This window comes from Lampris incognitus, chromosome 2, assembly GCF_029633865.1.
Source record: "Lampris incognitus isolate fLamInc1 chromosome 2, fLamInc1.hap2, whole genome shotgun sequence".
In the NCBI taxonomy this organism is placed as follows: domain Eukaryota; kingdom Metazoa; phylum Chordata; class Actinopteri; order Lampriformes; family Lampridae; genus Lampris; species Lampris incognitus.
Genome location: NC_079212.1, coordinates 147962586 through 147981579, shown reverse-complemented (window position 1 = coordinate 147981579; position 18994 = coordinate 147962586). Strand labels below are relative to the sequence as shown.

General features: G+C 48.4%; 1 protein-coding gene across 4 annotated transcripts in view; it reads right to left on the bottom strand.

Moving 5' to 3' along the window:
- gmppb (GDP-mannose pyrophosphorylase B) overlaps positions 1-5147 on the bottom strand; it is a 31270-nt gene extending 26123 nt beyond the window's left edge. For 2 of the 4 annotated variants that reach the window (XR_008809785.1, XM_056273379.1), the window contains exons 1-2: positions 4994-5095; positions 2408-2604 (exon numbers count right to left, since the gene is read on the bottom strand). Coding sequence is in view for 3 of the 4 variants with exons in the window: in XM_056273379.1 (XP_056129354.1) it covers positions 2408-2536 (129 nt within the window). In the remaining variant the exon portion in view is untranslated. Of the gene's footprint in view, positions 1-2407; positions 2605-4993 lie in introns of all 4 variants that reach the window. The other 2 variants (XM_056273381.1, XM_056273380.1) reach the window with 2 other exon arrangements.
- Between the last annotated feature and the right edge of the window lie 13847 nt (positions 5148-18994).

Below are 18994 nucleotides of genomic sequence, written 5' to 3'. Positions count from 1 at the left end.
AATCCCATACAAGTGCTGAATAAGTGCATTGAACACGTCAACGATTAGATGTCTCGGAATTTTCTTCAATTAAACAAAGATAAAACTGACGTAATTGTCATTAGAGCCAAGGAAGAACGATTAAAAGTGAGTGCTCAGCTACAAACCCCAGTTCCAGTGAAGTTGGGTTGTTGTGTAAACCGTAAATAAAAACAGAATACAATGATTTACAAATCCTTTTCGACCTATATTCAGCTGAATACACTACAAAGACAAGATATTTAATGTTCAAACTGATAAACTTTGTTTTTTTGCAAATATTCACTCATTTTGAATTTGATGCCTGCAACACGTTCCAAAGAACCTGGGACAGGGGCATGTTCACCACTGTGTTACACCACCTTTCCTTTTAACAACACTCAATAAGCATTTGGAAACTGAGGACACTAACTGTTGAAGCTGTGTAGGTGGAATTCTTTCCCATTCTTGCTTGATGTACGACTTCAGTTGCTCAACAGTCCGGGGTCTCCGTTGTCGTATTTTGTGCTTCACAATGCGCCACACATGTTCAATGGGAGACTGGTCTGGACTGCAGGCAGGCCAGTCCAGTACCCGCACTCTTTTACTACGAAGCCCCGCTGTTGGAACACATGCAGAATGTGGCTTGGCATTGTCTTGCTGAAATAAGCAGGGACGTCCCTGAAAAAGATGTCGCTTGGATGGCAGCATATGTTGCTCCAAAACCCAGTATGTACCTTTCAGCATGAATGGTGCCTTCACAGATGTGCAAGTTACCCATGATGCCATGGGCACTAACACCCCCCATACCATCACAGATGCTGGCTTTTGGACTTTGCACTGATAACAATCAGCCCAATGACTGCTGGAATAGGCTCCAGCATCCCCGTGACCCTGACAGCAGGATAAGCGGTTCAGATGATGGAAGGATGGATGGAGAATCAGGAATCAAGAACAATTTATTGTCATCTAATTCATGTACTTACATACACAAAAGAGACGACATTTCGTTTCTCCCAGCCCACAGCAATGCAACACAAAAAGACAAAAACAGATATCCAACGCCTCCCAAAAACGACACCATCAAAACATAGAAAGCCAGAAAAAAAACACAGTCAACAACAGTCCATTCAGTAAATGTGCAACACAATTAAATTTTTTTTTTTTTGAATCACTCTCCAGGAGAACAAACGCCAGTCAGGATGACTGCTGGAACTGCCAGTCTGCATGGGCTAGCAGTTAGCTTAGCCTGCCCCGCTTCCGCATCCTGTCAGATCGCCTTTGGTGCTTCCTCTTTGGGCACAGCTCCAGGCAGCTCCGGCCAGGGCTGTCGTCTTTGGGCCCACAGGATGCGGCAGACCAAGCTCCCTCAGCCAATCCAGTGCCAGCTCTCCCAGCCAGACACCTTTGACACACCTCCCCCACACTCCACATGACGATGCAGACAGAAACACTGCATAGTCGATGCTAGGCGAGGCCACCGCAATCGGTGTTATCCTAGTGCTATCAGAACTGCCGGTCTGCATGGGCTAGCAGTTAGCTTAGCCTGCCCCGCTCTCCCAGCCAATCCAACACCAGCTCTCTCAGCCATCAAACGAGATCGACGATCGCAGACATAAATCCTCGTAAAAGTTCTTCACACGATGACACAGCTCAGATGTAGACGTGGACAAAGACACTGCAGGGTCGGCACTGGGTGAGGCCGCCGCAAACGCCAGTTCGCGCCGCCATCTTCCCGCAGCGGAAGCGTAAAGCATGAAGACATGGGGAAGAGTAGCAGAAGCTAGGTGAAGAGGAGAGGGGACGGTCGGCGAGCAGCAGTATGTTTCATGCCGCGGAAGAGCACCACAGATGTGATGTTTGCTTTGAGAAGGTTGGTGGCACACCAAACAAAATTTAGATGCGAGTTATGAAGGATGGGCTAATCGGGGCTTCTCCTCATACTGTACCTTTCTTAATCAAGAGACGCTGGGCAACTTTGAGATATTGAAAAGACTACACGGGTTAAATAATAGTTCCTTTTATAGATTTCTTCAGGTACGCCATCACATTACGGTTTTATGTTAGAGAGTCACATGGCATTTGAAAATAATTTATTGAAAGTTTTTGTTAGTGCCTATAGGATGGATTCAGGGCTTAAAATAGCCTCTACGCTACACAGGGGACTTCAGGAGATTAAGACAGCAAGCGCCACCTACATAAAACGAAAATGGGAAAGGGAAACTAACAGTTACAGGCGATCCTCGTGTTGGTAGGCAACAGACTAGACCGCTATGCTACCCGGATGCCCCAAATATGACATTTTTTTTGGACAACAACACAGAGGAATTATCCATCTGCCAGTACTCCACCTACATCTCCCATCCACTCATCCATCTATCTGTTCATCCCTCCATCAATCCATGCTCACCTTGACCAGGGCCTCCACCTGGTGCAGCAGGATGGGCTTATTGCAGAACTCCACCAGTGGTTTGGGTACGCTCAGTGTGAGGGGCCTCAGTCTGGTCCCGTACCCCCCCACCAGGATCAAAGCTTTCATGGTTCTGCCGTCGGGGATCAGGAAAAGAACGTCTCCTCAACAGAACTGAGCTTGGAGGCCAAAAACTGCTGCCAGAGAAAAGCAGAGAGGAATTACCGGAACTTCCTGTCTTATTCCCTGCTGAGGGACTCGCTGTTAGACAACCATCAGGACACTGTAATAACGACAACATTAACAATGATAACAACAATAACAATAACATCTGGTTTATCTGGCATACATGACATGACATGACATAACATGACATTACATGACATGACATTACAGTCATTTAGCCAATGCTTTTATCCAAAGCGACTTACAATAAGTGCATCATTTAACGTAGGAGATCAGGAGAACTACTAGTCATCAGAGGTCATAAGAGAGCATCTAAACAAGCATCTCAGAGCAAAACCAGTGCTAAAGTAAAAGCACAAGAAAGAGATTTACTCTTCTTTAAATGAGTGAATACCCTTATGGCAAAGTCATTTTCTAAGACGGGTGCTGACAGGACTCACAGCTACGGGACTCCAACAAATCACCAAAGCAGCAGTGGGCATAATACCTGATAATAAAACGACTTTCCCCACGGGAGGGACTACATGTACCGTTTGTGTGGATGATAAGACAGGCAGCAGGTTTGAATGAGTATAAAGAGCTTGACTCCTGCTGGGACTACATGTTCCTCTCTCCCGACACGTGTCTGAAACCGATCACTCGTGATATTGGTCTATACAAATAAACTGACATTGTCCAGACCACTGGCAACGAGGAGAGGTGGTTCCCGTTGCCCACGCAGCAACTAAGGCAGCAGCAGGGGGCAGGCATGGCCCTTGAGGTGGTGAGGGGCTGGCTGGAGATGGGGCGGTGGCCTAAGTGCACAGAGGTGTCAGCGCTGGGGCCTGAGGTAAAGACCTACCACTCTCAATGGGGCAACTTCGACCTCCACGACGAGTTGGCGTACCAGAGGTGGCAAGCTCCCGGACATGGGAGTCGCCTCCTGCAGCTATTGCGGCCTCATGTACTGCGTCCCCAGGTTCCCCAGATTGTCCATGGCTTGGTGGAGGCAGGGCACTACGGGAACGCCAAGACCCTCTACCACCTCAGAGGGCGGTTCTACTGGCTTGGCTTTTGACGAGACGTGGAGCTGCATGGGCACTGCTGCGACTCCTGCACCCGCCAGGCCCGGCCCAGCTACGGAGCGCAGCAGAAGAGGACCTATGACACACAGTGCCTTGGGGGCAGTCTGTTTGCCAGCGGCGACACCCTGGACTTTTGGGGCTCTATGTATTGGGTGATGGGGTCATCAGGGACGATTGACCCCTCAGGTGGGGGCTATGTAGGGACCGGTGGAGGCAGTCGCTCCGACTGTCGGTGGCTCCGCGCTGGGGTGAGCGCAGGGGCTGATGGGACTGTTGGTGTTAGTTGAAATTGTTCAACCTGGTATCACGCCAAAACGTGTAAGACACCCGCCAGTCCAGCGTGTCAGAGTCACGGTTTGCCTCGCTCAGGCGTGAAAAAGCGTGTATGAAGGTGCAGTGCCAGCAGGGGGCGATGTGAAGGCAGGTTAGGGTCTTCGATGGTGTTTTAAACTCCCAACGTACTCTTCAAGGCAGCGCTGCATGGGAGGCACTCCCCGCCCCCAACAGTTTCATCCAATCACAGCACTGGTTAGGGTTAGCGCCAGTGCTGTGATTGGCTGAAACTGTAGGGGGCGGGGCGTGCCTCCCATGCAGCGCTGCCTTGAAGAGCACGTTGGGAGTTTAAAACACCACCGAGCGGTTAGGGTTTGGGTTTGAGTTAGGGGAGGGATTTTGGAAAATGCTGTACGCTTCTTTTCCTCGGCGGGGAGTTGCTGGCATTGAGTTAATCATCGCCCCCTGCTGGCGCTGCACCTTCATACACGCGTGTACTTTGCACGCCTGAGCGAGGCGAGCCGTGACACTGACCCAGTGGACGGGCGGGTGTACTACAGCTTCGGCGTGATGCTGGGCTGAACTGTTTAGATGTAGGTGTTTAAATGTTGCGTCCATGTTGTGGTTATTGTTTTGTTTGGCTGGGGGTTTGACTCGGACTGGGCAGAGGACTGAACACTGACTGCCGGACCTCAGGACCGCGACGTAGACTGATGTCGCCAGTCGTGGCATGGAGGGGGGGCGGGGGCATCGTAGGGGGGGCGGGGGCATCGTAATGTGGGTTTCGGTTCCGGCCATTGTGTAAACACTGGAGCGCCCCCGGGGTCGGCACTGCGGGGTGCTGCGCTAAAAGAGGTGTCTGTCTCTAGACCCGTTCTCCACGCCGGCCCGCCAGAACATCCCAGCAGAACCTGTTCAGTCCATATGGAAAGGTAATTCGCAAGACGTTCAGATTTGACCGTAGACTTCAACAGTGCCCAAAGCGGCTCGCGCAGGCGTCGTCGTCGCTACGTCATTCCTAATCCCCAACAGAAGGACATTTGTAAAGAGAAGAGTAACTCACAGAACCGCAGCCTGCCAGCAGCCTCCACGAACCTCCCGGTGCTGCTTAGCGTCTAAAACAAGTCGCTGACAGCAGGATGAGAGAACCCGGTTTACACTCCGCTGGACCAACACCACCGGTTCACCAACCTGGAAAAGAGCCCCGACTCGTTCCCCGCTGGACCAATCAGACGTCTTCTTGCAGCAGAGGCGTGTTGTCATTTATGTACGTCACACGACTTGGTTGGGTGCGCGTGTGTGTGTTTACGAAAGGAATGAAATGACGCTCGTCCTACAAGGCGGAACTTCCGCCCGGCGTAGGTTGGTGAACTAACGACGGTCCGACTCGGTGAGCGGTTCCGTGGCCACGATGACAGCCGCCGCCTCCCGGATGTCGTCACGCAGCGAGGCGGAGGGGGGTGTGTGAGACGAGGGGGGAGGGGGGGTGAGACGTGACAGAACAAGTTGATTTGATGCCTGATCTAACAGACGGACGGAACGGACATTTCAGTTCTTCCGCAGGTGGCGGGGTTTCCAGACGCCGCGGGGAAACGGTTTCCATAGGACGCTTTAAAGCAAACTCACAGCCCCGCTACATCCGGTACCCCCCCCCCGAGCTAACGTGATGGTACAGCCCAACCGCTTCCTTGATCCTGACCAATCACAGGACAACAACGTGGCGCGGAAGGTGGGTTTAACAGTTGCACGCGCATGAATGGGGAAAGAGAAAAGCCCCCCCACAGCCCCCCCAGCCCCCCCCCCCCCGCCCCTTTTTACTGTTTAAATTCTACATACACATAAAACAAAAGAAGGGGGAATAAAATAACTGAAATTAAACACATAAAGGACGGGCGGAAGGGAAGGGAGGGGGGTCCCAGGGGTTCTTCTACCCAGTCAGCCTCCCATGGCCTCCTCCTCCTCCTCCTCCTCCGTTCAGCGGGGTGACGCGGGGAGGCGCTCTAACGACGGGGGGCTGCTGTGCACCGAGCGTGGAGCGTCCGGGTAGCGTGCTGGTCCGTTGCCTACCAACACGGGATCGCCAGGTCGAATCCCCGTGTCACCTCCGGCTTGGTCGGGCGTCCCCACACACACAACTGGCCGTGTGTGCGGCTGGGAACCCGGATGTGGGTAAGAGTGGGGTAATTGGCTATGTACAATTGGGGAGAGGGAAAAAATAATGTAAAAGTGTGACGTCATCTCACATATACACATATATATACACACACACACATATATATAACATATATATATATATATATATATATATATATACATATATGTGTGTGTGTGTGTGTGTGTGTGTGTGTGTGTGTGTACACACAGGGTGTTGTGATGCGTCTAGTGCAGCAGTGTGTAGTTGGAGGGAAGGTGCATGTGTTCTTCCAACCCGCTTGTGTCCTTCCTGCCCTTAGCTTGCTGCCGCTGGCTAGCCTCTGTGGCGAATAGGGAAGCATGCTAGCGTGTAAGCCTTCCCTTACCAGTACATAGCCTCTCCTTCACCAAGACTCCTGCCCTTAGCTTGCTGCCGCTGGCTAGCCTTTGTGGCGAATAGGGAAGCATCCTAGCGTGGAAGCCTTCCCTTGCCAGTACATAGCCTCTCCTTCACCAAGACTCCTGCCCTTAGCTTGCTGCCGCTGGCTAGCCTCTGTGGCGAATAGGGAAGCATCCTAGCGTGTAACCCTTCCCTTGCCAGTACATAGCCTCTCCTTCACCAAGACTCCTGCCAGGCCTCCCCGTGGCCACACGTGGTAACTGGGGTCTTGCGGCCCCAGGCTAACTTGGCAGGGGATCTCGGAGCAGCAGTGGGCCCCAGAGATATGGTGTGCAGGCCCACCCTGGTGGACACGCCCTGGCACCTATCAACCACTGCCCCGCTGCCTTGTGGGTGAGTCTGGAAGACATAAGGCTAAGGGAGCTCACCCCAACAGAAAAGCAAGCTGTGGCGGCACGCTTCGAGGCGGTTTCCGAAAAACTGGATTTCCGGCAGCTCCCTGCAGTTGTGTGGAGGTGCCGGTCGTCTAGGGATCCCCCTTGTCATCGGAACCATCCCCTCTACAATCAAGTCATGTGGCGTTGGGAGAAGCGCCCCACCCCCCATGCCACTTTAAAAACCATCTCTGCTGCGCAGGTATCTTCTGCTATCTGAGTCCTCAAAGGACCCACAAATAGAAGAAGATGGTCATCATCGGGCACCATGGACAACCAGCAAGCAAGCACACACACATATATATACATACATATATATAGTCATATACTAGACAATATGTATGTATGTATGTATGTATGTATGTATGTATGTATGTATGTATGTATATGTGTGTGTATGTGTGTGTATGTGTGTGTATATACACACACACACACACATATATATATATATATATATATATATATAGCTCCCTACCATTGAGTGTTTCTTTTAACAAACATATTGTGAGCATGGGAAGGGGGGCAGACATACAGGGGTGGATGGGAAGAGGGGGGCAGACATACAGGGGTGGATGGGAAGGGGGGCAGACATACAGGGGTGGGTGGGAAGGGGGATGAGAAGGGGGCTACGGGAGGGAGAAGCGGCAGCCAGCAGTATCTCCCACCTGGACAGGTACAAAAGGGCAAGAAATAGCGGCACACTTCCCTATGGAATATGCAGAAGTGTGGCTGCGTTTTCAGGGATCTGTTCTTATGCAGAAAGAACTTTCCAAAGAATAATTCAATTATTATTCTTGGAAAATGCTTGTGAAAGATGGAACATGTGATTTGGCACTATGCCAAAACCCACATCCTCTTTTTAGAGCAGAGAACCTGTCACATGTAGGAAACACAACCAGTGATGCAGATCTTCCCAAAAGGCAGCAGCAAGCTGACATTCACAACACACATGTTGTGTTGTTTCAGTGTGTTCAAGGCAAAACGAGCAGTGGTTCCAGTCTAAACCAAACCCACGGCAGGATGTAGTCCACTGAGAACTTAAAAGTGCACTTCCTTTACTTCTGCTGCAACTGGAAACTTAAAAGAATTTTGTTCTCAATGTCTCAGCATCATCTTTGGAGGAAAACTGAGTTTGTGTTTGATGAAAATGGATATAACTGTTGGACAGAGACTCTCCGGATTGGGGTGGTGGGCAGTCTCCATCCATTATCCATCCATTATCCGAACCGCTTATCCTGCTCTCAGGGTGGCGGGGATGCTGGAGCCTATCCCAGCAGTCACTGAGACACCCTGGACCCCAGACCGCTAGGCCGTCACAGGCAGGTCCAAATGAACTTAACCTTGGCTGGGACAACTCGAGCAAAACAGCACAATGAAAGCAGTTGGGCAGTTTCCCGGGTAGCAAAACTGCTGCGGCCCGGACCCGTCCCACACCGACACTTTCTTCCAGCCCACGTACCACGTGGAATGATGGCACTTGCGTGGTCCGCTCCTGTCTGCCAGATCTGGGCCAGAACCAAGCCATAGCAATGCTGCATGTGCCACATATTTGCCAAAGGTGGCCCATATTTGTTTTGTGATATTTAGGCCATATTCACCATTTACCACACGGGCCACTTCAGGGTCACATCCATTCTGTCAGGGCCAGAAGAAGGCCGTCAGGGCCGCATCATTGCCTGAAGTGGCCCACATCCAGATGCTGTCCGGGAAAGACTCTCCGGGTTGTGGTGTTGGGCAATTTTAGACCGCTGAGCTCACGTCCACTCACCACAAGTCTAGGAAGGATCTACACATGACTCTGACACGCGTTATAAGACGTCACTACTACAGAGTGGCACTGCTTTGTAACAGTATCATGTTGTTTTCGGTCATTCAAATTAAAATTTGAACAACGATCCTCATAACACATGACGTTTCCTGTAGTTTCCATTAAGTGCAGTACAGACCACGTTCCTTTCTCAAGCCAATTTTTACAAAACAAGGATTTATTTCTAAATACCACACACCTGCAATTCCACAATGGAGTGGTGTGGAGACTAAAACTATTTTCCAACATGGTAATATCTGCTGACGAAACGTGGACACTTTGATGGGCAAGTTTTTTAATCGTAAGCACATCTAAGAAGAAGGTTGACAAAAGACCTGAACCAGTTTCCTCTGATAGTGCCACTAATACAGTCACTGTCAGTGGCTCTTAGCCCCGCTTCCTTCCTCATAACCTTTAACCATCATTCCTTTTCTAACATCGTGTTTTTCTTTTCCAGATAGAATTAAAGTTGACCTACTCCGTTTTGTGAGAAAGACAGCCCCTCTTCTGATCTTTCCGAAGAGCACTTCCTGTTCCTTACATGACTAATAAATTACACTAATATTCTAATACTATAGACTTATATCCCTTACTAATTTCATCACTAAAATTTATTTCCCCCTCTTCTAGTGGCTCTTCCAGTGGCTCTTCTAGTGACTCTTCTAGTGACTCTTCTAGTGGCTCTTCCAGTGGCCCTTCCAGTGGCTCTTCCAGTGGCCCTTCCAGTGGCTCTTCCAGTGGCCCTTCCAATGGCTCTTCTAGTGGCCCTTCCAGTGGCCCTTCCAGTGGCTCTTCTAGTGGCCCTTCTAGTGGCCCTTCTAGGGGCTCTTCTAGTGGCTCTTCCAGTGGCTCTTCTAGTGGCCCTTCTAGTGGCTCTTCCAGTGGCTCTTCCAGTGGCCCTTCCAGTGGCTCTTCTAGTGACCCTTCTAGTGGCCCTTCTAGCGGCTCTTCTAGTGGCTCTTCCAGTGGCTCTTCCAGTGGCCCTTCTAGTGACTCTTCTAGTGGCTCTTCCAGTGGCCCTTCCAGTGGCTCTTCTAGTGGCCCTTCCAGTGGCCCTTCTAGTGGCTCTTCCAGTGGCTCTTCCAGTGGCCCTTCCAGTGGCCCTTCTAGTGGCCCTTCTAGTGGCTCTTCCAGTGGCCCTTCTAGTGGCTCTTCCAGTGGCTCTTCTAGTGGCTCTCTGTCTGTAGGTGTTTGTTTGTTGATGTTCTTTTTATTTGTGTCATTACATCACAGTCTTCATGGTTTCGAACACAGTGTGTGATGTGCAGGTCTGCAGCGGGCACAAAAAACAAACACATTTCCGGCCAAGAACTGGTTCATTGCAGTCCATCAATCAATCAATCAATCAATCAATCAATCAATCAATCAGTCAGTCAATCAATCAGTCAGTCAATCAATCAAACTTAATTCATTTTGCACATTTATTATATTTAAATGCAACGTGCTTTACATTAATTGAATCTGGTCATACATATGTTCTCAGTAGGCAGATGTCTCTCATCTGGTCATACAGATGTTCTCAGTAGGCAGATGTCTCTCATCTGGTCATACAGATGTTCTCAGTAGGCAGATGTCTCTCATCTAGTCATACAGATGTTCTCAGTAGGTAGCTGTCTCTCATCTGGTCATACAGATGTTCTCAGTAGGTAGGTGTCTCTCATCTGGTCATACAGATGTTCTCAGTAGGTAGATGTTTGTCATCTGGTCATACAGATGTTCTCAGTATGTATATGTTTGTCATCATACAGATGTTCTCAGTAGGTAGGTGTCTCTCATCTGGTCATACAGACGTTCTCAGTAGGCAGATGTCTCTCATTTGGTCATACAGATGTTCTCAGTAGGTAGATGTTTGTCATCTGGTCATACAGATGTTCTCAGTATGTATATGTTTGTCATCATACAGATGTTCTCAGTAGGTAGATGTCTCTCATCTGGTCATACAGATGTTCTCAGTAGGTGATGTCTCTCATCTGGTCATACAGATGTTCTCAGTAGGTAGATGTTTTTCATCTGGTCATACAGATGTTCTTAGTAGGTAGGTGTTTGTCATCTGGTCATACAGATGTTCTCAGTATGTATATGTTTGTCATCATACAGATGTTCTCAGTAGATAGATGTCTCTCATCTGGTCATACAGCTGTTCTCAGTAGGTAGATGTCTCTCATCTGGTCATACAGATGTTCTCAGTAGGTAGATGTCTCTCATCTGGTCATACAGATGTTCTCAGTAGGTAGATGTTTGTCATCTGGTCATACAGATGTTCTCAGTAGGTAGATGTCTCTCATCTGGTCATACAGATGTTCTCAGTAGGTAGATGTTTGTCATCTGGTCATACAGATGTTCTCAGTAGGTAGATGTCTCTCATCTGGTCATACAGATGTTCTCAGTAGGTAGATGTTTGTCATCTGGTCATACAGATGTTCTTAGTATGTATATGTTTGTCATCATACAGACGTTCTCAGTAGGCAGATGTCTCTCATCTGGTCATACAGATGTTCTCAGTAGGTAGATGTCTCTCATCTGGTCATACAGATGTTCTCAGTAGGTAGATGTTTGTCATCTGGTCATACAGATGTTCTCAGTAGGTAGATGTCTCTCATCTGGTCATACAGATGTTCTCAGTAGGTAGATGTTTGTCATCTGGTCATACAGATGTTCTCAGTAGGTAGATGTCTCTCATCTGGTCATACAGATGTTCTCAGTAGGTAGATGTTTGTCATCTGGTCATACAGATGTTCTCAGTAGGTAGATGTCTCTCATCTGGTCATACAGACGTTCTCAGTAGGCAGATGTCTCTCATCTGGTCATACAGATGTTCTTAGTAGGTAGATGTTTGTCATCTGGTCATACAGATGTTCTCAGTAGGTAGATGTCTCTCATCTGGTCATACAGACGTTCTCAGTAGGCAGATGTCTCTCATCTGGTCATACAGATGTTCTCAGTAGGTAGATGTTTGTCATCTGGTCATACAGATGTTCTCAGTAGGTAGATGTCTCTCATCTGGTCATACAGATGTTCTCAGTAGGCAGATGTCTCTCATCTGGTCATACAGATGTTCTCAGTAGGTAGATGTCTCTCTGGTCATACAGACGTTCTCAGTAGGCAGATGTTTCTCATCTGGTCATACAGATGTTCTCAGTAGGTAGATGTCTCTCATCTGGTCATACAGATGTTCTCAGTAGGTAGATGTTTGTCATCTGGTCATACAGATGTTCTCAGTAGGTAGATGTCTCTCATCTGGTCATACAGACGTTCTCAGTAGGCAGATGTCTCTCATCTGGTCATACAGATGTTCTCAGTAGGTAGATGTTTGTCATCTGGTCATACAGATGTTCTTAGTATGTATATGTTTGTCATCATACAGATGTTCTCAGTAGGCAGATATCTCTCATCTGGTCATACAGATGTTCTCAGTAGGTAGATGTCTCTCATCTGGTCATACAGATGTTCTCAGTAGGTAGATGTTTGTCATCTGGTCATACAGATGTTCTCAGTAGGCAGATGTCTCTCATCTGGTCATACAGATGTTCTCAGTAGGTAGATGTCTCTCATCTGGTCATACAGATGTTCTTAGTATGTATATGTTTGTCATCATACAGATGTTCTCAGTAGGCAGATGTCTCTCATCTGGTCATACAGACGTTCTCAGTAGGTAGATATCTCTCATCTGGTCATACAGATGTTCTCAGTAGGTAGATGTTTGTCATCTGGTCATACAGATGTTCTCAGTAGGTAGATGTCTCTCATCTGGTCATACAGATGTTCTCAGTAGGTAGATGTTTGTCATCTGGTCATACAGATGTTCTTAGTATGTATATGTTTGTCATCATACAGACGTTCTCAGTAGGCAGATGTCTCTCATTTGGTCATACAGATGTTCTCAGTAGGCAGATATTTGTCATCTGGTCGTACAGATGTTCTCAGTAGGTAGATGTTTGTCATCTGGTCATACAGATGTTCTTAGTATGTATATGTTTGTCATCATACAGACGTTCTCAGTAGGTAGATATCTCTCATCTGGTCATACAGATGTTCTCAGTAGGTAGAGGTTTGTCATCTGGTCATACAGATGTTCTCAGTAGGTAGATGTCTCTCATCTGGTCATACAGATGTTCTCAGTAGGTAGATGTTTGTCATCTGGTCATACAGATGTTCTTAGTATGTATATGTTTGTCATCATACAGACGTTCTCAGTAGGCAGATGTCTCTCATCTGGTCATACAGATGTTCTCAGTAGGTAAATGTTTGTCATCTGGTCATACAGATGTTCTCAGTAGGTAGATGTTTGTCATCTGGTCATACAGATGTTCTCAGTAGGTAGATGTCTCTCATCTGGTCATACAGATGTTCTCAGTTTTCCTTCTAGAAGATGAAAAATGTTCAATTGTAATGTTTGCCTTATTGTTGTAAATTTATCCTCTGAATAACAAGTAAGAAAATCCTGGCTGGCGTTTGTCCCCTTGGACTGTGATGTTTTTTCTTACTTTGGATATGTGTGTTAGTTTAGATATGTGTGTTAGTTTAGATATGTGTGTTAGTTTAGATATGTGTGTTAGTGTGGGTATGTGTGTTAGTTTAGATATGTGTGTTAGTTTAGATATGTGTGTTAGTGTACATATGTGTGTTAGTTTAGATATGTGTGTTAGTGTGGATATGTGTGTTAGTGTGGATATGTGTGTTAGTGTGGATATGTGTGTTAGTGTGGATATGTGTGTTAGTTTAGATATGTGTGTTAGTTTAGATATGTGTGTTAGTTTAGATATGTGTGTTAGTGTGGATATATGTGTGTTAGTGTGGGTATGTGTGTTAGTTTAGATATGTGTGTTAGTTTAGATATGTGTGTTAGTTTAGATATGTGTGTTAGTGTGGATATATGTGTTAGTGTACATATGTGTGTTAGTTTAGATGTGTGTTAGTGTGGATATGTGTGTTAGTGTGGATATGTGTGTTAGTGTGGATATGTGTGTTAGTGTGGATATGTGTGTTAGTTTAGATATGTGTGTTAGTTTAGATATGTGTGTTAGTGTGGATATATGTGTTAGTGTACATATGTGTGTTAGTTTAGATATGTGTGTTAGTGTGGATATGTGTGTTAGTGTGGATATGTGTGTTAGTGTGGATATGTGTGTTAGTTTAGATATGTGTGTTAGCGTGGATATGTGTGTTATTGTGGATATGTGTATTAGTGTGGATATGTGTGTTACTGTGGGTATGTGTGTTAGTGTGGGTATGTGTGTTAGTGTGGATATGTGTGTTACTGTGGGTATGTGTGTTAGTGTGGGTATGTGTGTTATTGTGGCTGTGTGTGTTAGTGTGGCTGTGTGTGTAAGTGTGGGTATGTGTGTTAGTGTGGGTATGTGTGTTAGTGTGGATATGTGTGTTACTGTGGGTATGTGTGTTAGTGTGGGTATGTGTGTTAGTGTGGGTATGTGTGTTAGTGTGGATATGTGTGTTAGTGTGGATATGTGTGTTACTGTGGGTATGTGTGTTAGTGTTGGTATCTGTGTTAGTGTGGCTGTGTGTGTTAGTGTGGGTATGTGTGTTAGTGTGGGTATGTGTGTTAGTGTGGATATGTGTGTTAGTGTGGATATGTGTGTTAGTGTGGGTATGTGTGTTAGTGTGGATATGTGTGTTACTGTCGGTATGTGTGTTAGTGTGGGTATGTGTGTTAGTGTGGATATGTGTGTTAGTGTGGGTATGTGTGTTACTGTGGGTATGTGTGTTAGTGTGGGTATGTGTGTTAGTGTGGATATGTGTGTTACTGTGGGTATGTGTGTTAGTGTGGGTATGTGTGTTAGTGTGGGTATGTGTGTTAGTGTGGATATGTGTGTTAGTGTGGGTATGTGTGTTAGTGTGGGTATGTGTGTTAGTGTGGATATGTGTGTTACTGTGGGTATGTTTGTTAGTGTGGGTATGTGTGTTAGTGTGGGTATGTGTGTTAGTGTGGATATGTGTGTTAGTGTGGCTGTGTGTGTGTTCTTGTGGTTTCTGGATGTGTGTGTCGTGTGTGTGGGCTGCACTTCTGTGGGCTGGGGAAATGATGTTTCGTTTCATTTCATGGCCTGGCCTGTCTGGCATGGCTGGCCTGGCCTGGCCTGGCCTGTCTGGCCTGGCCTGGCCTGGCCTGTCTGGCCTGGCCTGGCCTGGCCTGGCCTGGCCTGGCCTGGCCTGGCATGGGAAAGGGTTGCTGATACGTCAGTCCAGATTACAGAAACACAGCAGGTCACATGTGTTTTAAAAGTCCCGTTTTAGTCGCACTAACACAATAAACCCACTTCTCTAACGTCACGTAAACGCCGTCAGTGACCGCCCGCCTTCAGTACTTCACCGCTTCCGGCACCGCCGACCCGTTACCCCGGCCTTCAGTACTTCACCGCTTCCGGCACCACCGAGCGCTGACCCGTTACCCCGGCCTACAGTACTTCACCGCTTCCGGCACCGCTGACCCGTTACCCCGGCCTTCAGTACTTCACAGCTTCCGGCACCGCTGACCCGTTACCCCGGCCTTCAGTACTTAACAGCTTCCGGCACCGCTGACCCGTTACCCCGGCCTTCAGTACTTCACAGCTTCCGGCACCGCTGACCCGTTACCCCGGCCTTCAGTACTTAACAGCTTCCGGCACCGCTGACCCGTTACCCCGGCCTTCAGTACTTCACAGCTTCCGGCACCGCTGACCCGTTACCCCGGCCTACAGTACTTCACAGCTTCCGGCACCACTGAGCGCTGACCCGTTACCCCGGCCTTCAGTACTTCACAGCTTCCGGCACCGCTGACCCGTTACCCCGGCCTACAGTACTTCACAGCTTCCGGCACCACTGAGCGCTGACCCGTTACCCCGGCCTTCAGTACTTCACAGCTTCCGGCACCGCTGACCCGTTACCCCGGCCTTCAGTACTTCACAGCTTCCGGCACCGCTGACCCGTTACCCCGGCCTTCAGTACTTCACAGCTTCAGGCACCGCCGACCGCTGGACCGTTACCCCGGCCTTCAGTACTTCACAACTTCCGGCACCGCTGACCCGTTACCCCGGCCTACAGTACTTCACAGCTTCCGGCACCACTGACCCGTTACCCCGGCCTTCAGTACTTCACCGCTTCCGGCACCACCGAGCGCCCCTGGAAATGAGCCCGGTAATGAGCACGCAGCGAGCCAGCGTTGAAAAGGTGTGTTTTATTAACTGCAAAATAAAAGGTTTGTTTTTTTTAACAACACAATAAGAAAAAGTACACACACTTATCCTCACAACAACAGCCGTGCCACGAGCAGCCCGCACTGATGTAAGGCCACCACAGGTGTACGAATACAGATCACACAACACAACACAACCTGAAGTCACCTTCAAGAAGCACAAGCCAACACACACACACACACACACACACACACACACACACACACACACACACACACACAGCAAACCCCACTGACCCACACAGACGCTGCAGCTTAGCACGTGGCATGAGGCAAAAGGTTGGAAGAAGACAGATTCAACCAAACCAGCTTTCCAGAATTTTACAATGAAAAGACATCACAGCCATTGTGACCACACACACACACACACACACACACACACACACAGAGACACACACACACACACACACACACACACTGCATATCATCTGCTGAATTGTATGAACTAACTGACAGGACATTTTCTGGAGAGGCTCTAGAACTTCTCAAGATAAATTCTATCTTCTATTCTACATGAGGCTTCACGTGGTGTGTCAGGTCACCGGGCGGAGCAGCGCACCATCAGTGACCTTGGGTGGTGTGTTAGGTCAGCGGGCGGAGCAGTGCACCATCAGTGACCTTCGGGTGGTGTGTCAGGTCACCGGGCGGAGCAGCGCACCATCAGTGACCTTCGGGTGGTGTGTCAGGTCACCGGGCGGAGCAGCGCACCATCAGTGACCTTCGGGTGGTGTGTCAGGTCACCGGGCGGAGCAGTGCACCATCAGTGACCTTCGGGTGGTGTGTTAGGTCACCGGGCGGAGCAGTGCACCATCAGTGACCTTCGGGTGGTGTGTTAGGTCACCGGGCGGAGCAGCGCACCATCAGTGACCTTCGGGTGGTGTGTCAGGTCACCGGGCGGAGCAGCGCACCATCAGTGACTGTTTCTTCCTTCACCTTCCACTGAGCTTCTCACAGCAGAGAGACCAGGAAACCAGGAGGCCAGATAGCAAAATTGCTGTGGCCCGGACCCGGCCCACATACCACGTGGAATGATGGCACCTGGGCGGTCCACTCCTGTTTGCCAGATGTGGGCCAGAACCAAGCCATAGCAATGCTGCATGTACCACATATGTGCCAAAGGTGGCCCGTATGTGTTTTGTGATATTTGGGCCATATTCACCATTTACCACACGGGGCACTGCAGGGTCACATCCAGACCACATGCTGCCCAGAGCGCCGCACCTCTGCCAAAAAAAGGCCCACATTTGATTTGGCACATCTGGGCCATATTTACCATTATACGTGTGGGCCACTTCAGGCTCACATCCAGTTTGTCAGGACCAGAAGGAGGCCATCAGGCCGCCTCACTGGTCCTGACAAACTGGATGTGGGCCACTTCAGGCTCACATCCAGTTTGTCAGGACCAGTGAGGCGGCCTGATGGCCTCCTCACTGCCTGAAGTGGCCCACACCCGGATGCTGTCTGGGAGGGAATATGAAGAGTAAAGAGCGGGACTTCATCATGAAGGTGCAACACACAGCTTCACAGGTTTCAAGGTGAGGGACACAGACATGGCCTGTCTACCTGTCAATCAATCTGTCAATCAACCTGTCAATCTCCACTGGAAGGAACAAACATCCATGTGAACCAGCAGCAGTTTAAAGGGACTACAGGCCACGTCACTTACAGCACATACAACTACTGACAAAGACATGTGCACCAGCGGACGCAGTCGATGGCCGGGCTGTGTATTCAAAAACAACAACAACAACAACAAAAACAAAAAGAGAGAGAGCGAGAACGAGTGAAAGAAAAGCAGCCAGAAAGAAAACAGAATTAATGTGTAAGCAGAAAACTGGGTTTAAGGCAACAGAAAGCACTTTGGACACCATCCCACAGGTGACACCTCACAGGGCTTCGGGCCTCGTTCATCCTCCCTTACTACACCTTTGTCCTTACCCACCCGGGGGGTTTTCTGAGCTCTGCGTATCGTCCGACAGGCAGAGCAAAGCCTGGCGGTCATTTGGACTTCCTTCCCCGACCGGGGCCGTGTTGGGGAGGACCCGTGACACCACGCTGCCACCACACAGCAGTTAGGACATCGCGATACTGTCAGAAAGGTGGTACATTGTGATGTCATAGGCCCGTGTTCTTTGTGCTTATACTACTTCCTGTCTCAGTTTACGTTGTTGTGTTGGAGTGGAAGAGTTACATGGCTGAAGACAGATTACAACACAACATGTTATCCAGCGGCCGTGGGGTTACACACAACACAAAATATCACGAACCTTTACGTGTAAACGGTTCAAATCCATATAGTGGTTTTCAGAATCGATACAGTATCACAAAGATGATATCGCCATACTCGAGTGTATCGATATTCTCTTCCACCCCTACCCCTGACATCTGTCGTCTACCTACTGCAACGAGCCACCCGCCAGGGCTGCAGAGCCATCGGCGTCAGCCAGCTGGCGCCTACATGCAGGTTACAGGTTCTGCCCCGGCTGAGAGACAACGCTCTGGCCTACAAAACCCCGTGGGCGCAGAAGAACACAGTTGTAGTAAAGAAGATCAGTAAATGGCCCAACGTTATTTAAAGGTTAAGGTTTGATGACGCTTAACGACGCATATGTAATGTTGGGGAGTAACTAGTTACATGTAACAGCATTACGTAACTAAATTACAAAATAACTGTCATTGTAATCCATTAGTTACTGAGAAAAATATGTAATTAAGTTAGCTGTTAAACCAAAATGCTGGTGATTACAAAGGGGTTATATCTGAACATATTCTTTTCGGTAAAAGCATATTGCCCAGTTCATTTTTTTTTAACGTAATCAAAAACTAATGTTACATTATGTTGATGAAGCAATTAAAACAGTTACATCCCTTTTTTAAGAGGGTAACTAGTAATCTGTAACATATTTCAAAAGTAACCTTCCCAAACCTGCGCAGATGGCACTGAAAAATAACACCAACTTAAAAACGGGTGGAGTATGTGGTGAACTGGGCGGAGTATGTGGTGAACTGGGCGGTGTATGTGGTGAACTGGGCGGAGTATGTGATGAACTGGGCGGTGTATGTGGTGAACTGGGCGGTGTATGTGGTGAACTGGGCGGAGT